Source organism: Aspergillus ambiguus (genome assembly GCF_047715705.1).
Source record: "Aspergillus ambiguus strain CBS 117.58 unplaced genomic scaffold BDV59scaffold_6, whole genome shotgun sequence".
NCBI lineage: Eukaryota > Fungi > Ascomycota > Eurotiomycetes > Eurotiales > Aspergillaceae > Aspergillus > Aspergillus ambiguus.
In genome coordinates, this window is record NW_027395519.1 from 494,965 (window position 1) to 512,160 (window position 17,196).

The following is a 17,196-nucleotide window of genomic DNA, read 5'->3' on the forward strand; positions in this document are numbered from 1 at the left end:
CAATCCTTGTCCTCGGCCAAGAATAAAAGACAACCGCCACGTAATTTACCTGCCCTCCTTTAATCCGTGCTTATTTTGGATAGATTCGTTTGTTACATTTAATAGGAGAGAAAAAAGAAGACCCTTAAGTGTTTGTCGTACAATCCGTATGTTGCTTTACCGCATACGGTGTAGAATCTACTGAACACGGGATACAGGCATTGTATGCGAGTATTCCACAACAAACAGTATATTTATCTATTCGGTTATAATTACCTAAAATTATGATGCCTCCCTAGAATCAAGTGGTGCTTCAGTTATTGTAAACGTGCGAACCTCCCGGATAATCCGTGTCTGGCTGGATTGGCTCTCAGCGTCCCATTCCTGCGCTGTCCCCATAGTTGTCACCGTCGCCTGATGTGTCTCTTTGAGCGGAATAGGTACCAACTCATTCACGTTACTGTGAGGTCGACTCCGAGTGTTCGCGGTTGTTGTTCGTGCCCGAGATGCAGATTGTGACCCATAACCATATGATTTGTTGTATCGACTCATCCCATCTACCCGCATACCCGTGGACCGCAGACTATCCAGAAAAGGTTTGAATTGGGGCGAACATGCGGTAATAGCACTCAGGCACTGTACCATTTGCGTCGATATAGTCACGGGCCACGTATCAAGCGTAGGATCGGTCGTGTTCAGGGTTTTCCGGGAGTATATGAGCTGGCAAAGAATGGCAATGATAACACTGTACAGTATTAGGAGGCAATTGGTTCAGACCATTTGTAAATGGAAGGACTACTGACAAGATTCGAATTATAAAGACGCTGGCAAGGACGGCCTTCTTTCGGATGTTCGTTTGGATTCGCCCAATTACGGTGACTGCCTGGGCGATGATTCCGGCCTCTGACAAGATATCGACGGCTCCCAGGGAGTTCCACCATGCCTCCTATTGTCGCGTTAGCACACTTCTTTCTTTACATGACTACTGTGCGCACAATGTTGAAGCACTGCCCATGTAGATAGTCCCATGTTTGCGGCGGTCTGCACCAGAAAGCAGACGAGAAGATTCCTGCTACAGCCCACAGAACAATGAAGACTTCCAGACCAACTGCAATGCGACGATCCAAAGATGCAGGCGTTAAACCGTAGATAAACCTGGTTAGAGCGAGTTTGGAGGAGCACATGCTGCAGATAAATAAGATGTTCGCAGAGTATTGCGACTGTCAAGTTTAAATCAGTATACCGATTCGAGAGGTCAAGTTTCAGCCTGATGCATATTACCTTCATAACGCCCTCGATCTGATTTTTTGTCAAAGTGTCATAGTGCTCCCCATATCCGTTCGCTGTGGCCATCGAAACGGCGATCGACTGTGCAGCGCAGAACCCCTAAGGACACGGTCAACTATCACAGAGCTAGGGTGGGAAGCAGAGATTGTTTCTACCAAGGAGGCAATACTAAAATAGTCATCTGTCGTCCACTTTCGAAAGATTCGATACTTCGTCCCTAGCCGGGTCAGGACACTGAGTATGGTCGTCACCAGCAGGAACCAAGTGGTAACATTGACTGCCGGGGTTCGACTATCCGGCGAAAAGCGACCCATTATTTCGGCGGACTCGGTGGTCGAGGAATATGAAAACACTAAAGATGGAATCTTCTTATTTAAAGAGGTAGACTCTCGTGTTGATTCGGTGGGTGGCTGACGGCTTGCATAGTAAGAAAAAGCCTAGAAGCCCATCCTCCCATCACAACTGGTGGCTATTTCGCCCTACGCGATCAATAACGTATGATTACACGGGATAATCAATAAACTTGTTAATTATCAGGAAACTCCTAAGGATGATAGTAATATTCATGGGGTCGAGGATGCTAGAAAGTGTGACCAATACAACCCCCGTTTAATGTTACATGCATATGGGGGCACGAGGAAGGCCACGTTCATCCATCCAAGACAGGTGCAGGGAATATCACAAATTCAAAGTATATTTGAGCCATAAATGGCGCACATCCCAGCTGATGGGCTGGAGTATGAATCGACGATCCTGCCACCGACAGGGATCTCGCCTCGAACTCCTCCGGTGGGGACGCCGATGTTTGCCTAGTGACTGGCGAACTCAAGCTACCCGTCGACGCTAAAAAAAGGCAATATAAACCCCGAGCTCTGATTAGTGTGATGGTGACCAGGGTGTGACGCCGCTACGTGTGCATTGAAAATTCAGCTCGTGAAAGGATGAAGCGGTGATTCGATCTGGAGATTGAAAATCATGCGAGGGCATCACAGAATATGTCGATAGTCATTTGCAATGAATCGCAACAAGCATCTACTGGCTGTTGGGAATCCTCGAGATTCTCGATGCTCATCCCAGCGAGTTATTCTAATGGTCATGTTAGTCATGTCTAATTACGGCGCGCTCAATGGTATTGAGTTCGATAATACACACATCGTAAACTATCGAAATTCCTATTTGAGAGACGAACACCAACTTAGCCGATAAAAATGATCAAGCCTGTGTCGGATAAATCAGAGAAAGATGGCCAGGTAATTCTTTGATTACCGGCCTATAGGGACAAAAGTAGAGTCGATCTACAATATATGTCTGACGCCCGGGTCCAATACACACGTCTTGGCTTGCCAGTGATTTGAAGATAAAAAAGTAACTTAGAAAAATAAATTAAATAAATAAATTTACAGGAGAACAGAATATACTGAAGTTAAATTATCCGGGAAATAAAAATTGGAAATTGACTCGAAGTTGACGGTTTATTGACGGCCAGGAAACTGGGTACATGTGAACGATGAAGCTGATAAGCTACTTTGTATAACAACAGAACCTTTCGGACCCGGCTCAATTTCAACCGGCCATCGTCCGTGATCAGTGTACATTTTCTTGGGTTCAAATGCACCAGATATTCTCTGGATGCCGTTACGATTATCTATTCTCCTTATCATGTAGGTATCCGTGATCACCGGGTCGGAAATGGCCCTCATCGCATTCGGAGTCTTGGGGTAGTGAAGACTCTTGAAAACCTTGGAGTCAGAGTCACTTGTACGGAGATCGACTCTGTCAGTGGGTTTGAGGGAGAGATTGGCCGCAGCTTTGAACTCCTTCGTCGAACATCCAAGGCAGTTACCGAGGCAGTAAAACAAAACACTTTCCCTCTAGTCTTGTCGGGAAATTGCATGGCTAGCGCAGCTATTGCGTGCGGCCTAAATATCGAAGACCTGAATTTCATATACTTTGATGCTCACGACGACCTCGACTCCCCGGGTGTCAATGAGAATGGCTACTTCGATGCCATGGGCCTCTCAATGCTGCGAGGAGAGAGCTGGAAAACCCTCATGAAGACAGTCCCAGCATTTGAGCCTTTCGTGTACAACAATCGTTTCCTTTATTGTGCCTTGCGGGACCAGTCCGAAGTACAGTGCCAGCGCGTTATTGACGCTGGTATGACGGCGATTTGGGGCGAAACAAACCGGAAGGTTGATTTTGCGAGAGAACTCGAAAGGCAGCTCGATGCAAAGACATACGGCCCATCCCTTGTCCACCTTGATCTTGACGTACTTGACGAGTCATTCGGGAAAGTGAATGATTATCCTTCCCCAGGTGGCTTGTTCGAATCTGAATTAATCACCTGTATGGGCCTGGTCCCAAAGAAGAGCACTCCCAAATCTCTCACTGTCTGTTCTTTTGACCCTGACGCGGGTGATGGCGATAGAATTGCACAGATTGCCATTAGTGCAATTAGCACATTTGTTAAATCGCTGTTGGAGACTGGCGTCTTGAGGAAGGCTTCAAAATAGACGGCTGAACTGAGACTGGGTTAGTAACTCCAGAGCACGAGCTGCGTCTTAGCAAATAATATGTTAAAATGCATACGAAAACTCAGAATCACTATATGCGTCACATATATTACACCGTTGGATCAAGTAGTTACAGTTTTTCAGTCTTTTGAAGTGGTCCTCTAGTTTCGTATATGGAAAGGAAGCGCAGAGCAACAACACCCACAGTACCCTTTGCATGTTTATGTTGTCTGAGAAGGCAGCCTCGCCCCACTTGATTTCTATATATGATCAGAGAAGATGTCGTCAAATGGGGAATATTGCGCTGTATTTCCGGTCTTTACTTTCCTAGTGAACCGTAGCACATATGATAAATGGCCATACTTAATGCTTATGACAGACAACCTCAGCACTGGGGATTGAAATCAACGCATACGGATCCTCTCCCCACTCCCGCCAAACCTTCGAAATACCCTCGAGCTCCTCCATAGTTGCGAGCCCATTATCAATCGCTCCTTTTGCAAATGCCGGCTGTAATATCCGTTCCTGCCACGCCTCACTCCACCAACTGACCTCCTCGGGCTTCGCAAAACACCAAGAGCTAACCGTACAATCGACATCCTGGAACCCAGCCTTCCGAGCCCAGACATGCAAGTGCCGACCCGCATTCGGCTCGCCTCCATTTTTCCGAGCGACCTTATCATAAAGGTCTTGCCATCTCTTCAGTCCAGGGAGCTCGGGGTACCACATAAAAACAGAGTAATCAGACTCCCGCGCGGCGACGATCCCGCCCTTTTTGCACACGCGCTTCATCTCCGTTAATATACCAATCGGGTCACCAACGTGCTGCAGAACTTGATGGCAAAAGACCACATCAAAGGTCTCATCGGCGTACGCCAGGGTGTTGGCATCGCCCGTAACAAAGTCGATATTTTTGACGCCGCGCGATTCGGCGAGCTTGCGCGCTCCTGATAGGACGTCGCCAACCATCTCTAAGCCTGTGACATGGCCCTCCGGGACGTAGGTTGCCAAGTCAACGGTGATTGTACCAGGACCACAGCCAATGTCCAGAATTTTCATGTGTGGTTTTAGGTGTGGTAGGAGGAAGCCAGCGGAGTTGAGGGCGGTCCGTTGCCCGTGTACCCGGAGGACTGAGGCGTGGTGGCCATGGGTATAGGTAGCTGTCTCAGCCATTTTACAAGTTAAAATAGATATCGAAATGTCAAACGGGATAATATGTACTATTGGAGAGGAGGAAGATGTCCTTTATGTAGTTGCTGGCTGCTCTGAAGAACACTTGTAGTTGTAGTTTATGGCCGATATCGGCGCGGACACTGATTATCAAAGGTGGGCATCATGTGATCCAGATGAGAAAAGAGGGTTCATTATTGGTTTCTAGTTATTATTAAAGAAAGAGTTTCTATGAACATGCAAAAATATAATTATTCATTGTCAGAGATATGTATTTCTGTCAAGATATTGGTTGCGGCACCATCCAAACCGCCCCAGAATAAGACTCAAACATGCCAATACTCGGTCTAAGGCAGACAGAAGAAACGCAAGATCATTCCTCTACGCTCTCAGTCGAAAGAGCCACCTTGGTCGTACGGAACTTGCGCGCTGGTACTTTATTCTTGAACAAAATGTCCACCTCCGCAAATGTGCGGTCCTTGGTTTCGGGTAGACGGAAGAAGGCCCATAATAGCCCAACTCCCATGATACCTCCGTAGAAAAACCCAGACTTGGCTCCCCAATTCCATGATACCTGCTGGACCATGTGCGGCACCAGTTGACCGTAGATTATGCAAAGAACATTGTAAACTGCCCGAGCGGCGACGACAGACTTTGTTCGGAGCATATTAGACGGGATCTCGGTGACGATGGTGTAGATTATCGGGCCGATGGTGATGAAGAAGACGAAGTACTCAATTAGAAGGATGCACCCTATAGCATAGGCAAATTGGGTGTGGACTGTTGTGTCTGGGATGCCGAGGAAGCCGATAAGAATGGTTGTTGCCGCCATGAAAGCCGTGCCGTAGAGGAGCAGAGTACGGCGGCCTGTTCGGGGTACGAAATACCATGCGATGAAGACACCAACTATGGCCAGGGCATATTCGCCCATAGCAAAATCAAAGGAGGAGCTGTCCGGCACACCCGCCTGCTCAAGGAAGTAAACAATATAGGCGACCAGTGGAGCGCAAAGCTCCTGGATCCCATAGGTGAAGACAGTGATCTCCGTCCGCCGAAGGTCGATACCTGTGAAGAGGTCCCAGTAAGAACTTGACGCCTTCATCTCATTCTCTAACTGCACTGTGTGCATGATCATCGCAACGGTGTTATTGATCTCTTCCTCCGGTGTGTCCTTTGACCGGAGCCTGCGAATCATTTGGGCGGCCTCTTCAGGACGTCCCTTCCGAGCTAACCACCACGGAGACTCAGGGGCACAATACACGCCAATGATAAGAGGTATGGGAAGAGCCCACTGTAGCGCAAATGGGATACGGTATGCCCACTGACCCGTCATGGAGAGGAAACCTCGCAGGACTCCAGTTCCGGTCAAGTAACCCACACTCCAACAGAGGGAGACCAACATGGTAAGGTAAGGTCGCAGCACATTTGGACAGACCTCGGCAGCGTAGGTGGTCGTCAAAGCTTGAAAAGTCCCCCATGGAAGGCCGAGGAGGATCTCAGCCCCGAGATACATGTAGATACTCGTGGCGAAAAACTGAAGAAAGATGAAGCATATCATGAGAATGAGACAGGCGATCATGACCCAGCGGTAGCCAATCCAGTCAGCAAGTACACCAGTCAGCAAAAGACCGATAATCTCGCCTGCATTTACACCGTTTCCAACACCAGACTGGATATCTGCCGGTATCTGGTAGTCACCCGTGCTCTGCAACTCACCGTATCTCTCTTGAAATGCAGGAAAACCGAAGAAGCCTGTAACGAAGGCGTGGTCGAATCCTTCCATGATAAGAGCGGCGGAAAACCAGATAGACCAGAAAACAGCTTTGGGATACTTTCGGATTCCTTCAAGAAGTCCCATATCATGTTCCTCGGTGGTAGCAATCTGGGCTGCCTTGAGAATATCCTCCTGCGGTACGACATGGCGTTGTTCTTCATCCTTTTCCCGACCCACGATCACGGATCTTGCCTCCGTGACGTCTTCTCGATGCTCGATCATGATAGTGAATGATTGGACCTTTTGGGACAATTGCAGGAGAAAGTCGATTCCGAGCCACGAAGGGAGAAAGGATAGTCGGTTCCCTATTTCTATCACTCTGTGCCTTTGACAGCTTCCCGGAAACCAGAATCGTGACTTTTCCTCTCCCGCCATGAGTGAGCGTGACCTAGCAGTAAGGCTAGCAATCCATCGAGGTCCTGACTCCGCCCAGGATTGGCGGAAATAAGCATCTAGTCTACGTAGACAAGACTAGACAAGCACGCGAAGCAAATGCGGGGGGTTCCACTATCCTGAATTGGAGACGGAGTAACTCAATCTGGAGTAATGATGGGCCGAACAATGCGGGGAATCTCGCCTCTATCATTTCATTCCTATCCTCATGGATCGAAGACTAGATCATACCGGGAAAATGGCAGCCGAGTATACAAACGCCACGTCCTTCGGCTCAAGTAGCGCGGGCTTCCCCCGCATCCTCGTTATACATCTCTGTCTCTTGCCGAACGCATGACAATGAAATTCAAACGACACAAATCTAGTTCTTGATTGGACTCGAAAGCAACTATGGCTCGTCACAATCTCCAGTGGCTCACCAAGGGAAGTCCCAATGCCCTGTCTCATGGCATCTCGTTTGGTATGCCATGGCCGAAGGGTCGCTACCAGCCAGACCAGTCGTTTTCAATTACAGTGGGTGGACAAACGTACCCGATATCTTCTCGAGCTTTGGCCCTCTGGGCGGATGGCTCGTTGAAATGGACGGTACATTCCGTTAGCGGGGAGATCGCGTACAGCGACACATATTTGGTGGAGGCAGCTGACCGGCAGATAATGCCCAAGTCTGACATTACGGTGGATGAATTTTCAAGGCATGGTATTTCCATATCTAACGCAAGAGGGCTGCGGGTAAATTTCTTCTCCGATAGAGGACACACCTTGCTCGAGAGTATATTGTTTGATGGTCGATGTGTCTGTGCGGGCGCTGATATTGTGGCTTCCATCAACAAACGGGAGTTCTTCACAGTCATCAAAGGAGCCAATATAGAGAGCCTGACTTATAGTCGGGTCGTGGTCAAGGTTTCAGGGGTCGTTACTTCAGAAGATGGAACCGAGCATCTTCCATTCGACGTGCGAGTGTATGTACATTCGCACGCCTCTTCGGTCAAAATAGTGCATTCTTTCATACATGATCTAGGACCTTATGAGCCCTTGACCTCGCTCGGTCTGCGCTTTCGAACGCCACTAGCCAACGCGGAGTTTTATAATCGACACATTCGCCTAGCTGGATCCAATGGCGGGATTTTGAAAGAGGAGGTGCAGGGCTTATCAGGACTACGGCATGGCCCGACTGTTCAGAATCGATTGGATCAAACCGCAGGGAAACCCGTTGTCCTCGGGGATGGGAATTGGACACGGACCGAACTATCGCGTGGTCTCTCGTATGTCCCATGCTGGGATTCATACTCCGTCTCGCAGCTCTCGTCCGATGGGTTCACTATCAAGAAGCGGACAAAGGGAGGTTCTTGGGTGAAGGTGACTGGTGGAGGCAGAGCAGATGGAATCGCCTATGTCGGATCTGCCCATGAGGGGGGTCTTGCAGTCGGCATGGTGGATTTCTGGGAGCGCTATCCAACTCAGCTCGATCTAACCGACTTGACTCAAAACACTGCGGCCATAACCGTGTGGCTCTACTCCCCATTGGCAGAACCTCTTGATACAGCACCCTATCATGATGGTCTCGGGCAAAATACGTACGAGAAGCAACTGCAGGCATTAGATGTTACCTACGAGGACTACGAGCCTGGCTTTGCAACCGCGAACGGAATCGCACGAACAAATCACCTCGTCCTCCAACCGTTCCTATCTACACCGACTAATGCAGAGCTCAGCGACTTCGCATCTCTAGTCCGAAGTCCCCCTCGTCTCGTCCCCAGCCTCGACTACATCTACTCTGCCGGTGTCTTCCACGGGTGCTGGTCTCCTAGAAGGACTGGTCACCCTGACCAGACGAGCCAGAAGGAACGCGACATAGATAGAAACCTCGATTTGCTATTCAATTTTTACGAAAGCCAGGTAGAGCAGAACCGTTGGTACGGCTTCTGGGACCACGGCGATATACAGCACACCTACGACCCCTTCCGGCACGGCTGGCGATACGATGTCGGTGGGTTTGCCTGGGACAACTCCGAATTATCAACTGACCTATGGCTGTGGCTTTACTTCCTTCGGACCGGAAGAGCGGACGTCTTCAAAATGGCAGAGGCCATGACCCGCCATACTAGTGAAGTCGACGTCTATCATACCGGGCGCTTCAAGGGTTTCGGCACCCGCCATGGTGTTCAACACTGGAGCGATAGCTCGAAGCAACTGCGCATCTCCAACGTCCTCTATCGAAGAATATACTACTATCTCACTGGAGACGAACGAATGGGCGACGTGATTTCGGAGTTGCAGGACTGTCAGCATAGCCTTCTGATCCTCGACTCGCATCGGAAGGTGCAGCAGCATGCACCTATTCCCGAGGGATTTGCCATGGCGAATATCGGTCTGGACGGAGGCGCCTTGATGGCATCCTGGCTGACGGCCTGGGAGCGACGCACAGAAGGCTGGGAACACGCACAACATATGCTACTCAACTTTTTAGACGGCATAGCTAACCTACGACACGGAATCGGAAACAATGCGGTCCTTCTGAACCCTCACACGGGCGAGATGCGCTCCTGCCCCCCTCCAACCCCAGAGTACGCCATCTCCCACCTTTCCATGCTATTCGGTTTTCCAGAGATCTGCACAGAGCTTCTCGACTACGCGAAGGATGCATATCCAGATCTTGTCAAGCGTTTCAAGAAGGTCTGGCTGGCCTATTGCCGAGCGTACAACGGTGGCCCACTGGTTCAAAAGAGGATATTCGGCTTCGAGTTCCCTCAACATGCAACATGGAGGCAGAGCCACTCAACCCTGACGGCATTGGCGGCTGTCGAGCAAGGGAGTGCAGAGCTTGCTCGAGACGCGTGGGATCAATTCTTCTCAACGGATGGTTACAATGCACAGCACTCCTGGACAATTACTCGAGTGGGTCCCCCAGAATACTTTTGCGTGGGCGAGGAGGCGACTTGGATTACAACAAATGAGGCGGCTCGGTATGGCGTGTCGGCCATTGTGAATCTGGCCAATATCAGAGACTTTCTCTAGGTGTGATCTTCAAGACAACGTTTATACCTATTTTAGTCATATCAGGAACTGTCTAATAGGGCTCCCTCTGACAAATTTTAGATGTCTTTAGCTCAATCAATTCCGAAGCAATACAAAGCAGAGTTGTCAATAAACTTTATGTCTCATTATTGCAGATAGGACAACACACGGACAGGCACCTCCCGTGAGGTGCCATATTAATAGCTATGCAGACTTAATCCAGCGTCTCACTGCAGTATCGCTTGGGGGCTTGAAAGTGATCGTTTGTTAGAGCATTCTGCATCATCAGGAGTATCTCCCACGCCTGACGAGCTATCATATGTACACTGCACTATCCAATCATCATCGTAAATAGGCTCTGAAGGCTTGCCTTCTTTGTTTGCTAGGACCCATTCGAATATTGCGATAGATGCCTCTCGCGACGTAACTTGGTTCTTTGGAAGCGGCGTAGTTGGGTGTACATTGCTCCTTGTGCTCCTTATGGCTTTGAGGGAGATATTCGCTTCATGGGAACCATCCTCCGGCTTGACAGAAACAAACCCATCATCATTAATCTTCGCGCCGTCAAGTAGATTCCACGTCCAGTATTTGTAGACGAGATGATGCCTGGGACACAGTTTGTGCGCTTGAACACGTAGTACGCAATTCTTCTCTGTACTGTTACCAACAGGTTCCCAAGGGGAAAATGGAAGGCTTCCATGGTACAATCCGTCATCTTCCAACACAGGAGAAGGAAAGGCAAACCATACAACGGCGAGATTGACTAGTAGTCACCAATGTCCTCACTTCTCAGGCAACTTCGTGAAATCGACTGCTCACTGTATATCTAATATACATGGTTTTGTATATACTTCCAGAAGAAATGAGCTTCTCTGTTTGGATGAAAATGACATGACATGTCTTTCCACCTTGGGAAGATACAAGATACTGGGACCTAATTATTATATCTGTGTTGGAAAGTAGTACGACAAGCTCGTGGATATACTCAATGCCGCTAGGTAGATCTGATAGTAATGAATCAATTCACCTTTACATAAACCGCGCGGGAGGCGGCCAAATCCCATCTCGTTCCCGGATCCTATGATACTGCGAGATAACACAATAAAGAGTCCTGAACGTAGAATCCAACCGATACGGTTTCCGTCTGGCCTCGTCCGTTGCGAAATCCCGTTAAGTAAGACGGGCGAAGAGCGTCGGCGCGATATATCGAATATCGATTTTGAGGGGGGTCAGGTCTTTTCTCTCTTCTTTTCCGTCTCTCTCTATCCGAGCTGGGACGTTTTGGCTCCCTCAGCCAGATAAACGACCTTTTCGAGTCCCGGGACTGCAGTACCTCCCGGTCGACGAACAAGAAAGAGTCCATCCGCAGACCGCTCGGGAATTCACCCCGGTCCCTTTTTTTCGGCGAACACACCTCGTAGATCAGAGGCATTACTGATAGGAACCCAATGCAGGGTAAACTTAGCAATCGCCTCGTCCCTAATCCTCAGCGTAACCCATGACAAACGGCCGTCTCAATCTGCTCCCGGAACGCCGCCCAATCCTCCCGGTCCGCATAAAAGCCCACCAGTCCACAAACTTCATCCGTATCCGAGAGCATCTGCTCCTGCCACGGCACCATCATAGCAATCCGAATATGCCGCATGTCATCGTCATTGAGAAACTTCGCCGCGGCCGAACTTGCCTGGAGGCCTCGTCTGTGTACCGTGCCCGCATTCGCGCGGGCATCTCTTATTTCCTCCGATCGCCTGGCTTCGCCCGGAATATGCCATCCTATGAGTAAGGCTGCCTCGTGATAGGATAGGGAATCGCGCTTGTTGATAGCTTTGCGGACTAGCTCAGAGAAAATAAGACCACAGGCATGCCGACATCGCTCGTCTTCCTCAGGGTCCGAGGGACGGTAAGTAATGATTCGCCGTTCTTCGTCTGTTAATGACGATGGGTTGTCAATTGCCCTGCGGTACAGAGTCCGTTGTGGCTTCATCTAGGACTGCTGGAGATCTGTCTTCGTTTGGATCGGGGAAAACGTCCGACATGCGCAGGCGTCGTTGAGCCATTTCGGGCTTCGATGTAAGAAACAATAGAAGTGAGGGGGCTCCCATCTGCCCCTTTCGGCGCAGGGGACAGTGTCAGAGTAACATAATTTCTGGGATATGACAGTGCGGGGTCCTTGGCTGGATGCTGAGTAGCGGTAGTTGTTTGAACGATGTTGGACCATCGACTGGCAGAATTGACTGGACGGTGTATTGTAAGGACTTACATATATGGTGAAGGCACTTGACATGGCGTAACTAATGAAGTTTCCCGTTATTTAACTACGGAACATGTATATGAACAGGCAGTTGCGGGAAACGAGGACCGGCTCAATTTATGCTTCTAACCATGGCATCAGAATTGATGTTCCGTGTCAATTTATGAGGGTACTGATTCAGCGGCTCCAATGGTATATGGTTCGTATATCCGATCTATAGGTGGAGCATTGAAGCAGCCCTGGTCCACCGCGCTCGTAACCAGGGAACCGTGCATACAAACTTCAGGAATCACCTCCGAGGCATATCTACGATCAGTGCATGACAGACCTAAGCAGAGAGGATATTCGAAGCATAGATCCGGCATGAACAGAAGGGTTCTTCATTGTTCACAAGGCCAGACAGATCAAGTCTTAGTCCAGTATCATATTCTATACTGCTGTCTCTGAAAGTGCTAACGACTTATTCTCCCCCTTAAACCCTCTTCTCTTCTGCCCCTTCGATCTTTTCTTCTTTCCCTATATATACCCTATCTTTAGAAAGACCGTAATACGATATATAGGTAGACAAGATTGAGGAACGTGGAGGTTCAAGTAAAAGCGCTAGTGCTCAGTAGGCGAACCCCGAGTTCGTGGGCAATCATAGCAGAGACGGACAGCATAAGGTGTATGTATGTATATCATTTCCTTTAGACTAATACCAAATCCATTTCATCATAACATCATAAATCATGAAAACCCCTCGCGGGCAAACACATTTTTGCGCTTAGACCGGCCGGTGTCTCGCGTCGACACGGGCAACACACTTGGGAAGTCGGACTCATAACTGCGACGCCCGCTGAGTATCTTCTCCATATCACGGGCCGTGACAGGCCTCTCCATCTCCGGCGTCCGACGGGACATCGTAGTGCTGGAACGAGTCCGCGAAAGCCAGCAGCGCACGCGGCGTACACCCTCGGCGCACACGTCGCCGATATCATCGACAGACAGGGCCAGCACGATCAGCGGGATGGAGATGGCGAAGCCGACGCCGAAGACGTACTTGGCAACGTAAGCCAGATGGAGACTTTCGTTGCCGTTGGAGTCGTGGGGGAACTCGGCGATGTTGATGGTGAAGATGGAGGTGATGAAGGACAGCGGGAGGAAGATGATGGTGACGAGGGTGAAGACCAGGATGATCTTGCCCTGGCGGGTGGTCCCGGCGGCTTGATCGCGGGCGAACCGGGCCTCGAAGGCGTTGGCATGTTTCTGTTTCAAGTCCAGCAGGTCGGTAATGGACGAGTAGATGCGCTCCGCCTGGTGGTCCATGCGGCTGATATCCTTGAGGTGCATATCGATCGTGCGTTGCTGCTCCTTGAACCGCTTCTTAACCTCGTACTGCGACCGCTGTTGCCCGTGGTAGATCTCACAGATCGCACCGTAAAAGTCGTCCAGCACGTTTTGCTGGTGCTCCAGCACCGTGCGGATCATGCCCAGCTCGTCGCGGATGTCCTTCGCTTCCGAGAGAAGGTCGGTTTCCTGCCCGATATCGAGGAGGTTGTCAACGAAGAGAGGTTCTTCATCGGCTGCCGCCGCTGCGACAGTAGTGTCTTCCTGCAGCATCATGAACTGAGGGCCCCCTTTGCTGTCGTCGGCAGGTGTGTCCTGCTTGAACCGGCTCAGCTTGCGGTGGTTCTTGAGCCAGTCCGAGGCCTGCGCTGACGCGCGGTTGAATCGGTTGAACAGCATGGTCTCACGGTCCGTGGCAATGCCGATGGACGCCTCGAACATGTCAAGGAACTGATACTCCTCGTCGCCCATGCGGTGGCGGTCGAAGACGCCAGAGCAGCGGTTCGTGATGATGATGGCGAGGTCGTAGACGGAGCGAACGGGCTCGCGGGTCTTGGAGTTGATGTCCTCGATGATGCCGTCGAGGACGTTGAGCGGGTCGTTCTTGGGCTGCTCCCAGCGCTGCGCGAAACTCGTCACGATCAGATTCGTGCCCATGATCCACATCCAGAGCTGATCAACCATGAAGATCTTTGGCTCCGTAGCGTACCGCCCGCGGCCCTGGCCCTTGGTCTGGTACCGGTACACGACTTGGTCGCGGTCACGCGTTTGCGTGTCAATGTTTGGGTAGAAGAATTGGTCCAGGGTGCGTCTGACGTGCAGTGATGTCGTCGACGATGCAAGATGCGCCCGCAGAAGCATTTCGTCGCGCGTTGGCGATCGCGTGATGCCCGGCTGCGGCGGCGCGTTGAGCATCTCAGCACGCTGGATGGCCTCCTGCATTTTCTCGCGGCGTTCCGCCGTCTCAAAATGGAGATACGGCATAAACATGTACACGTTGCAGCTGGGCTGGTCCCGGCACAGGGACAGGGACAGCGGTGCTCGCTGCTTGTCATCCTGACGGGCCTTTATGGCATTTGTTGGCCCTTTGCCTTTTTTGGTGGGACCCTTGGTTTTCTTCCCCTGGGAGCTATTCCCGCCATCGTCCTGCGAGTAAGAGTCCACCCGTTCAAACTTCGTTCCCTGATTCTTCTGCTTCTTCGACTTGGGGGGATCCTCAGTACCACGGGGGGGAACCTGGTTACTACCGTGATGGTTATGATTGACGACGATCTGCGGCGTCTTCTCTTCCTCGCTCTTATCCCCATAGCTGTCCTCCTGTCGTAGCCCTGGCCGCGGCACGCGTGGCGAGCTCTGGCACAGCGGACGCATGAAATGCGAGTGGGTACGCTGGCCCCGATGTTGGTAGCGGAAGGACTTCTCCAGTCCCTTGAAGCTCTCCACATCGTGGGCCCCTTCCTCAATGAAGTTTTTGGTCAGCAGAGCCTCGACCCAGGCCATGTTGTTCGCCGGGAGATGGATCCAGCGGAAATCAGTCGCCTTGCTGTTGGCAGGAATGGTCGAGAAAGCCTGTTTGCGGGGATTCTCCGCGTCTTTGCCGTAAAGCAAGTTAAACACAGAGGTCTTGAGGACCCGATTCTCATTGTGGAAGTTGCCGAAGTCGACCACCGTGGCCTCGAAACCCTCGCATGCGCCTCGGGCATCCGGCGTGAGCGCGTCAACAGTGTTGAATGGCGCCAGCAGGGCGACGATTTCCTTGCGTTTGAACTGCGCGGCACGCAGAAACGGTGTGCTGCCAAAGTTATCCCGCACTCGACGTTTCAGATCCGAACGCTCCAGGAGACACTCGACGATGGCGCGGTGGCCCGCCTGCGCTGCCAGATGCAGCGGAGTGACGCCATTCAGCAGCTGGGCGTTGATGGGGGCACCGGCGCGCAACAGCAAGCGCACAATGGTCTCGGAGCCACCATCGCAGGCATTATGCAGTGGGGTCCACCCACCGTCACTGCGCGAGTCGATGCGCGCGCCGTGCTGCAGGAGCAGCTGGACGATGTCGTCGCGGCCATGTGCGATGGCCAGATGCAGCGCCGTCTTGCCGCGGGACTCGCCGGCGTCGACATCTGCCGGAGTGCGGAGCAGTCGGTCGGCAAGACGGAGCTTGCCTGTGGCACAGGCCCAGTGGAGTGGGGTGCGGCCGAGTTCGTCGCGCGCGTCCACTTCGCACACGGTGTCTAGCAGGAGGTCGACGACAGCGTCGCCCCAGTCGCATTGCTTGTCGGCCGCAAGATTGTGGAGAACGTTACGTTTCTTGGAGTCGCGGGCGTTGACGTCGGCGCCGCGGGTGATGAGCAGCTGTAGGGCGTGCCAATGGTTCCGCCACGCGGCGGCCATCAGGGCCGTGCGGCCCTTCTTGTCGGTTGTCTCAGGGGAGGCCCCGTAATCCAGAAGGAGCTGAACAATGCGGACGTGGTTGCGCTCGACGGCGCGCAGAAGGGGGGAGAGACGGTGGGTTGGGACGTCGGTCTTCGCGCCTAGGCTCAGGAGGTACTGGGTAGCATCAATGCGGCCGCGATCGCAGCTCCGCATGAGTCCCACCCGCAGGAAGTTGTCACTGAGCTGACCATTGTCGCGGGCAAGGGCGATGATGTGGCGGAGGCTGTCGACGTCGTCCTTCTCCACGGCTCGCAGGAGTCGAGGCTCCAGTCGGTCATGGCCGTCACTCGCAACGCTGGATCGGGACCGCGACATGGTCGAGCCAAGTGGGTCTCAGGACGTGACGAGGGGGGATATCCAGCACCACAGCATGATATCAATCGCTCAGAGTGTCCGGGGAGGAAGAGATCGATACAGTTGAGGGGCAAATGAAAGGGATGAAATTTCCCCGAGTTCTGCGCAGGTGGGTGTGGTCTCGGAAGATACGAGGACGATCAATTAAGCGTAAGGCCGGACTCATTAGCTGCATTTGAACCTGTCGCATTCCGCGTGGCCGGTTCCCGCGACCGATGGACCTCACTAGCAGTAGTCGCGCATTGTCGGGACGATTCGAAAAGATCTTAGTCCATCTTGTCCGTGATTTGAACGGACTCAGTACACAGTAGGATGGTTACCCACGCGGAGATTTCGCCGGGTGTTCTGTCTCCGGCATTGCCATCGGTTGAGGGGACAGCCGACGAGGCGTTTTTAGTGCGGTGGCGCAGTCGACGCCTCTTTCTCGCGAGGATTGAGAGATTCAGGGGTTGCGGGCGAGGTGACGAGGAAGAAGAGGGTGAGGGTGAAGGTGAAGGTGAAGGAGGTGAGTCGGCAGTCACGGGACAGGCACCTGACTTGTCGACTACAGTTACACTGATTGCGCCCAAAGGCCTCCACCCAAAAGGAAAGAATATATTACTTGTCCAACTAGGACATATTATCTCTATCCGTCTCATAGGTAGTAAAAACATCAAATCACTCAGGCTGTCAGACACGGCCAGGGAGACATCCGAGAGAGA

General features: G+C 51.6%; 7 protein-coding genes across 7 annotated transcripts; 2 read left to right on the forward strand and 5 right to left on the reverse strand.

Moving 5' to 3' along the window:
* Positions 1 to 261: 261 nt before the first annotated feature.
* Positions 262 to 1,580, reverse strand: BDV59DRAFT_191657 (uncharacterized protein; the record flags this gene model as incomplete). Its single annotated transcript, XM_073691931.1, has 5 exons — positions 262 to 724; positions 783 to 925; positions 975 to 1,199; positions 1,261 to 1,365; positions 1,422 to 1,580. The coding sequence occupies 5 exons, from the start codon at positions 1,578 to 1,580 to the stop codon at positions 262 to 264; spliced, it is 1,095 nt and encodes a 364-aa protein (XP_073550508.1).
* Positions 1,581 to 3,158: 1,578 nt separating this feature from the next.
* BDV59DRAFT_199733 (arginase family protein) lies at positions 3,159 to 3,779 on the forward strand (the record flags this gene model as incomplete). Its single annotated transcript, XM_073693419.1, has 1 exon — positions 3,159 to 3,779. One exon carries the CDS (start codon positions 3,159 to 3,161, stop codon positions 3,777 to 3,779), a length of 621 nt encoding a protein of 206 aa, XP_073550509.1.
* A 281-nt stretch (positions 3,780 to 4,060) lies between these two features.
* BDV59DRAFT_173085 (class I SAM-dependent methyltransferase) lies at positions 4,061 to 5,025 on the reverse strand. The gene has a single exon (XM_073688825.1). The coding sequence runs from the start codon at positions 4,950 to 4,952 to the stop codon at positions 4,143 to 4,145; it is 810 nt and encodes a 269-aa protein (XP_073550510.1). The 5' UTR covers positions 4,953 to 5,025; the 3' UTR covers positions 4,061 to 4,142.
* Positions 5,026 to 5,322: 297 nt separating this feature from the next.
* On the reverse strand, positions 5,323 to 6,945 carry BDV59DRAFT_199735 (putative MFS alpha-glucoside transporter; the record flags this gene model as incomplete). Its single annotated transcript, XM_073693420.1, has 1 exon — positions 5,323 to 6,945. The coding sequence occupies one exon, from the start codon at positions 6,943 to 6,945 to the stop codon at positions 5,323 to 5,325; it is 1,623 nt and encodes a 540-aa protein (XP_073550511.1).
* A 561-nt stretch (positions 6,946 to 7,506) lies between these two features.
* BDV59DRAFT_199736 (polysaccharide lyase family 26 protein) lies at positions 7,507 to 10,131 on the forward strand (the record flags this gene model as incomplete). Its single annotated transcript, XM_073693421.1, has 1 exon — positions 7,507 to 10,131. The coding sequence occupies one exon, from the start codon at positions 7,507 to 7,509 to the stop codon at positions 10,129 to 10,131; it is 2,625 nt and encodes an 874-aa protein (XP_073550512.1).
* A 1,486-nt stretch (positions 10,132 to 11,617) lies between these two features.
* On the reverse strand, positions 11,618 to 12,115 carry BDV59DRAFT_199737 (uncharacterized protein; the record flags this gene model as incomplete). The annotated part of the gene is made up of 1 exon (XM_073693422.1): positions 11,618 to 12,115. One exon carries the CDS (start codon positions 12,113 to 12,115, stop codon positions 11,618 to 11,620), a length of 498 nt encoding a protein of 165 aa, XP_073550513.1.
* A 705-nt stretch (positions 12,116 to 12,820) lies between these two features.
* Positions 12,821 to 15,710, reverse strand: BDV59DRAFT_173086 (ankyrin repeat protein). The gene has a single exon (XM_073688826.1). The coding sequence runs from the start codon at positions 15,206 to 15,208 to the stop codon at positions 13,109 to 13,111; it is 2,100 nt and encodes a 699-aa protein (XP_073550514.1). The 5' UTR covers positions 15,209 to 15,710; the 3' UTR covers positions 12,821 to 13,108.
* Between the last annotated feature and the right edge of the window lie 1,486 nt (positions 15,711 to 17,196).

Coding starts and splice junctions, on each gene's coding strand:
- BDV59DRAFT_173085 (XM_073688825.1), bottom strand. CDS start 4,952: ATGGCTGAGACAGCTACCTATACCCATGGCCACCACGCCTCAGTCCTC.
- BDV59DRAFT_173086 (XM_073688826.1), bottom strand. CDS start 15,208: ATGGCCTGGGTCGAGGCTCTGCTGACCAAAAACTTCATTGAGGAAGGG.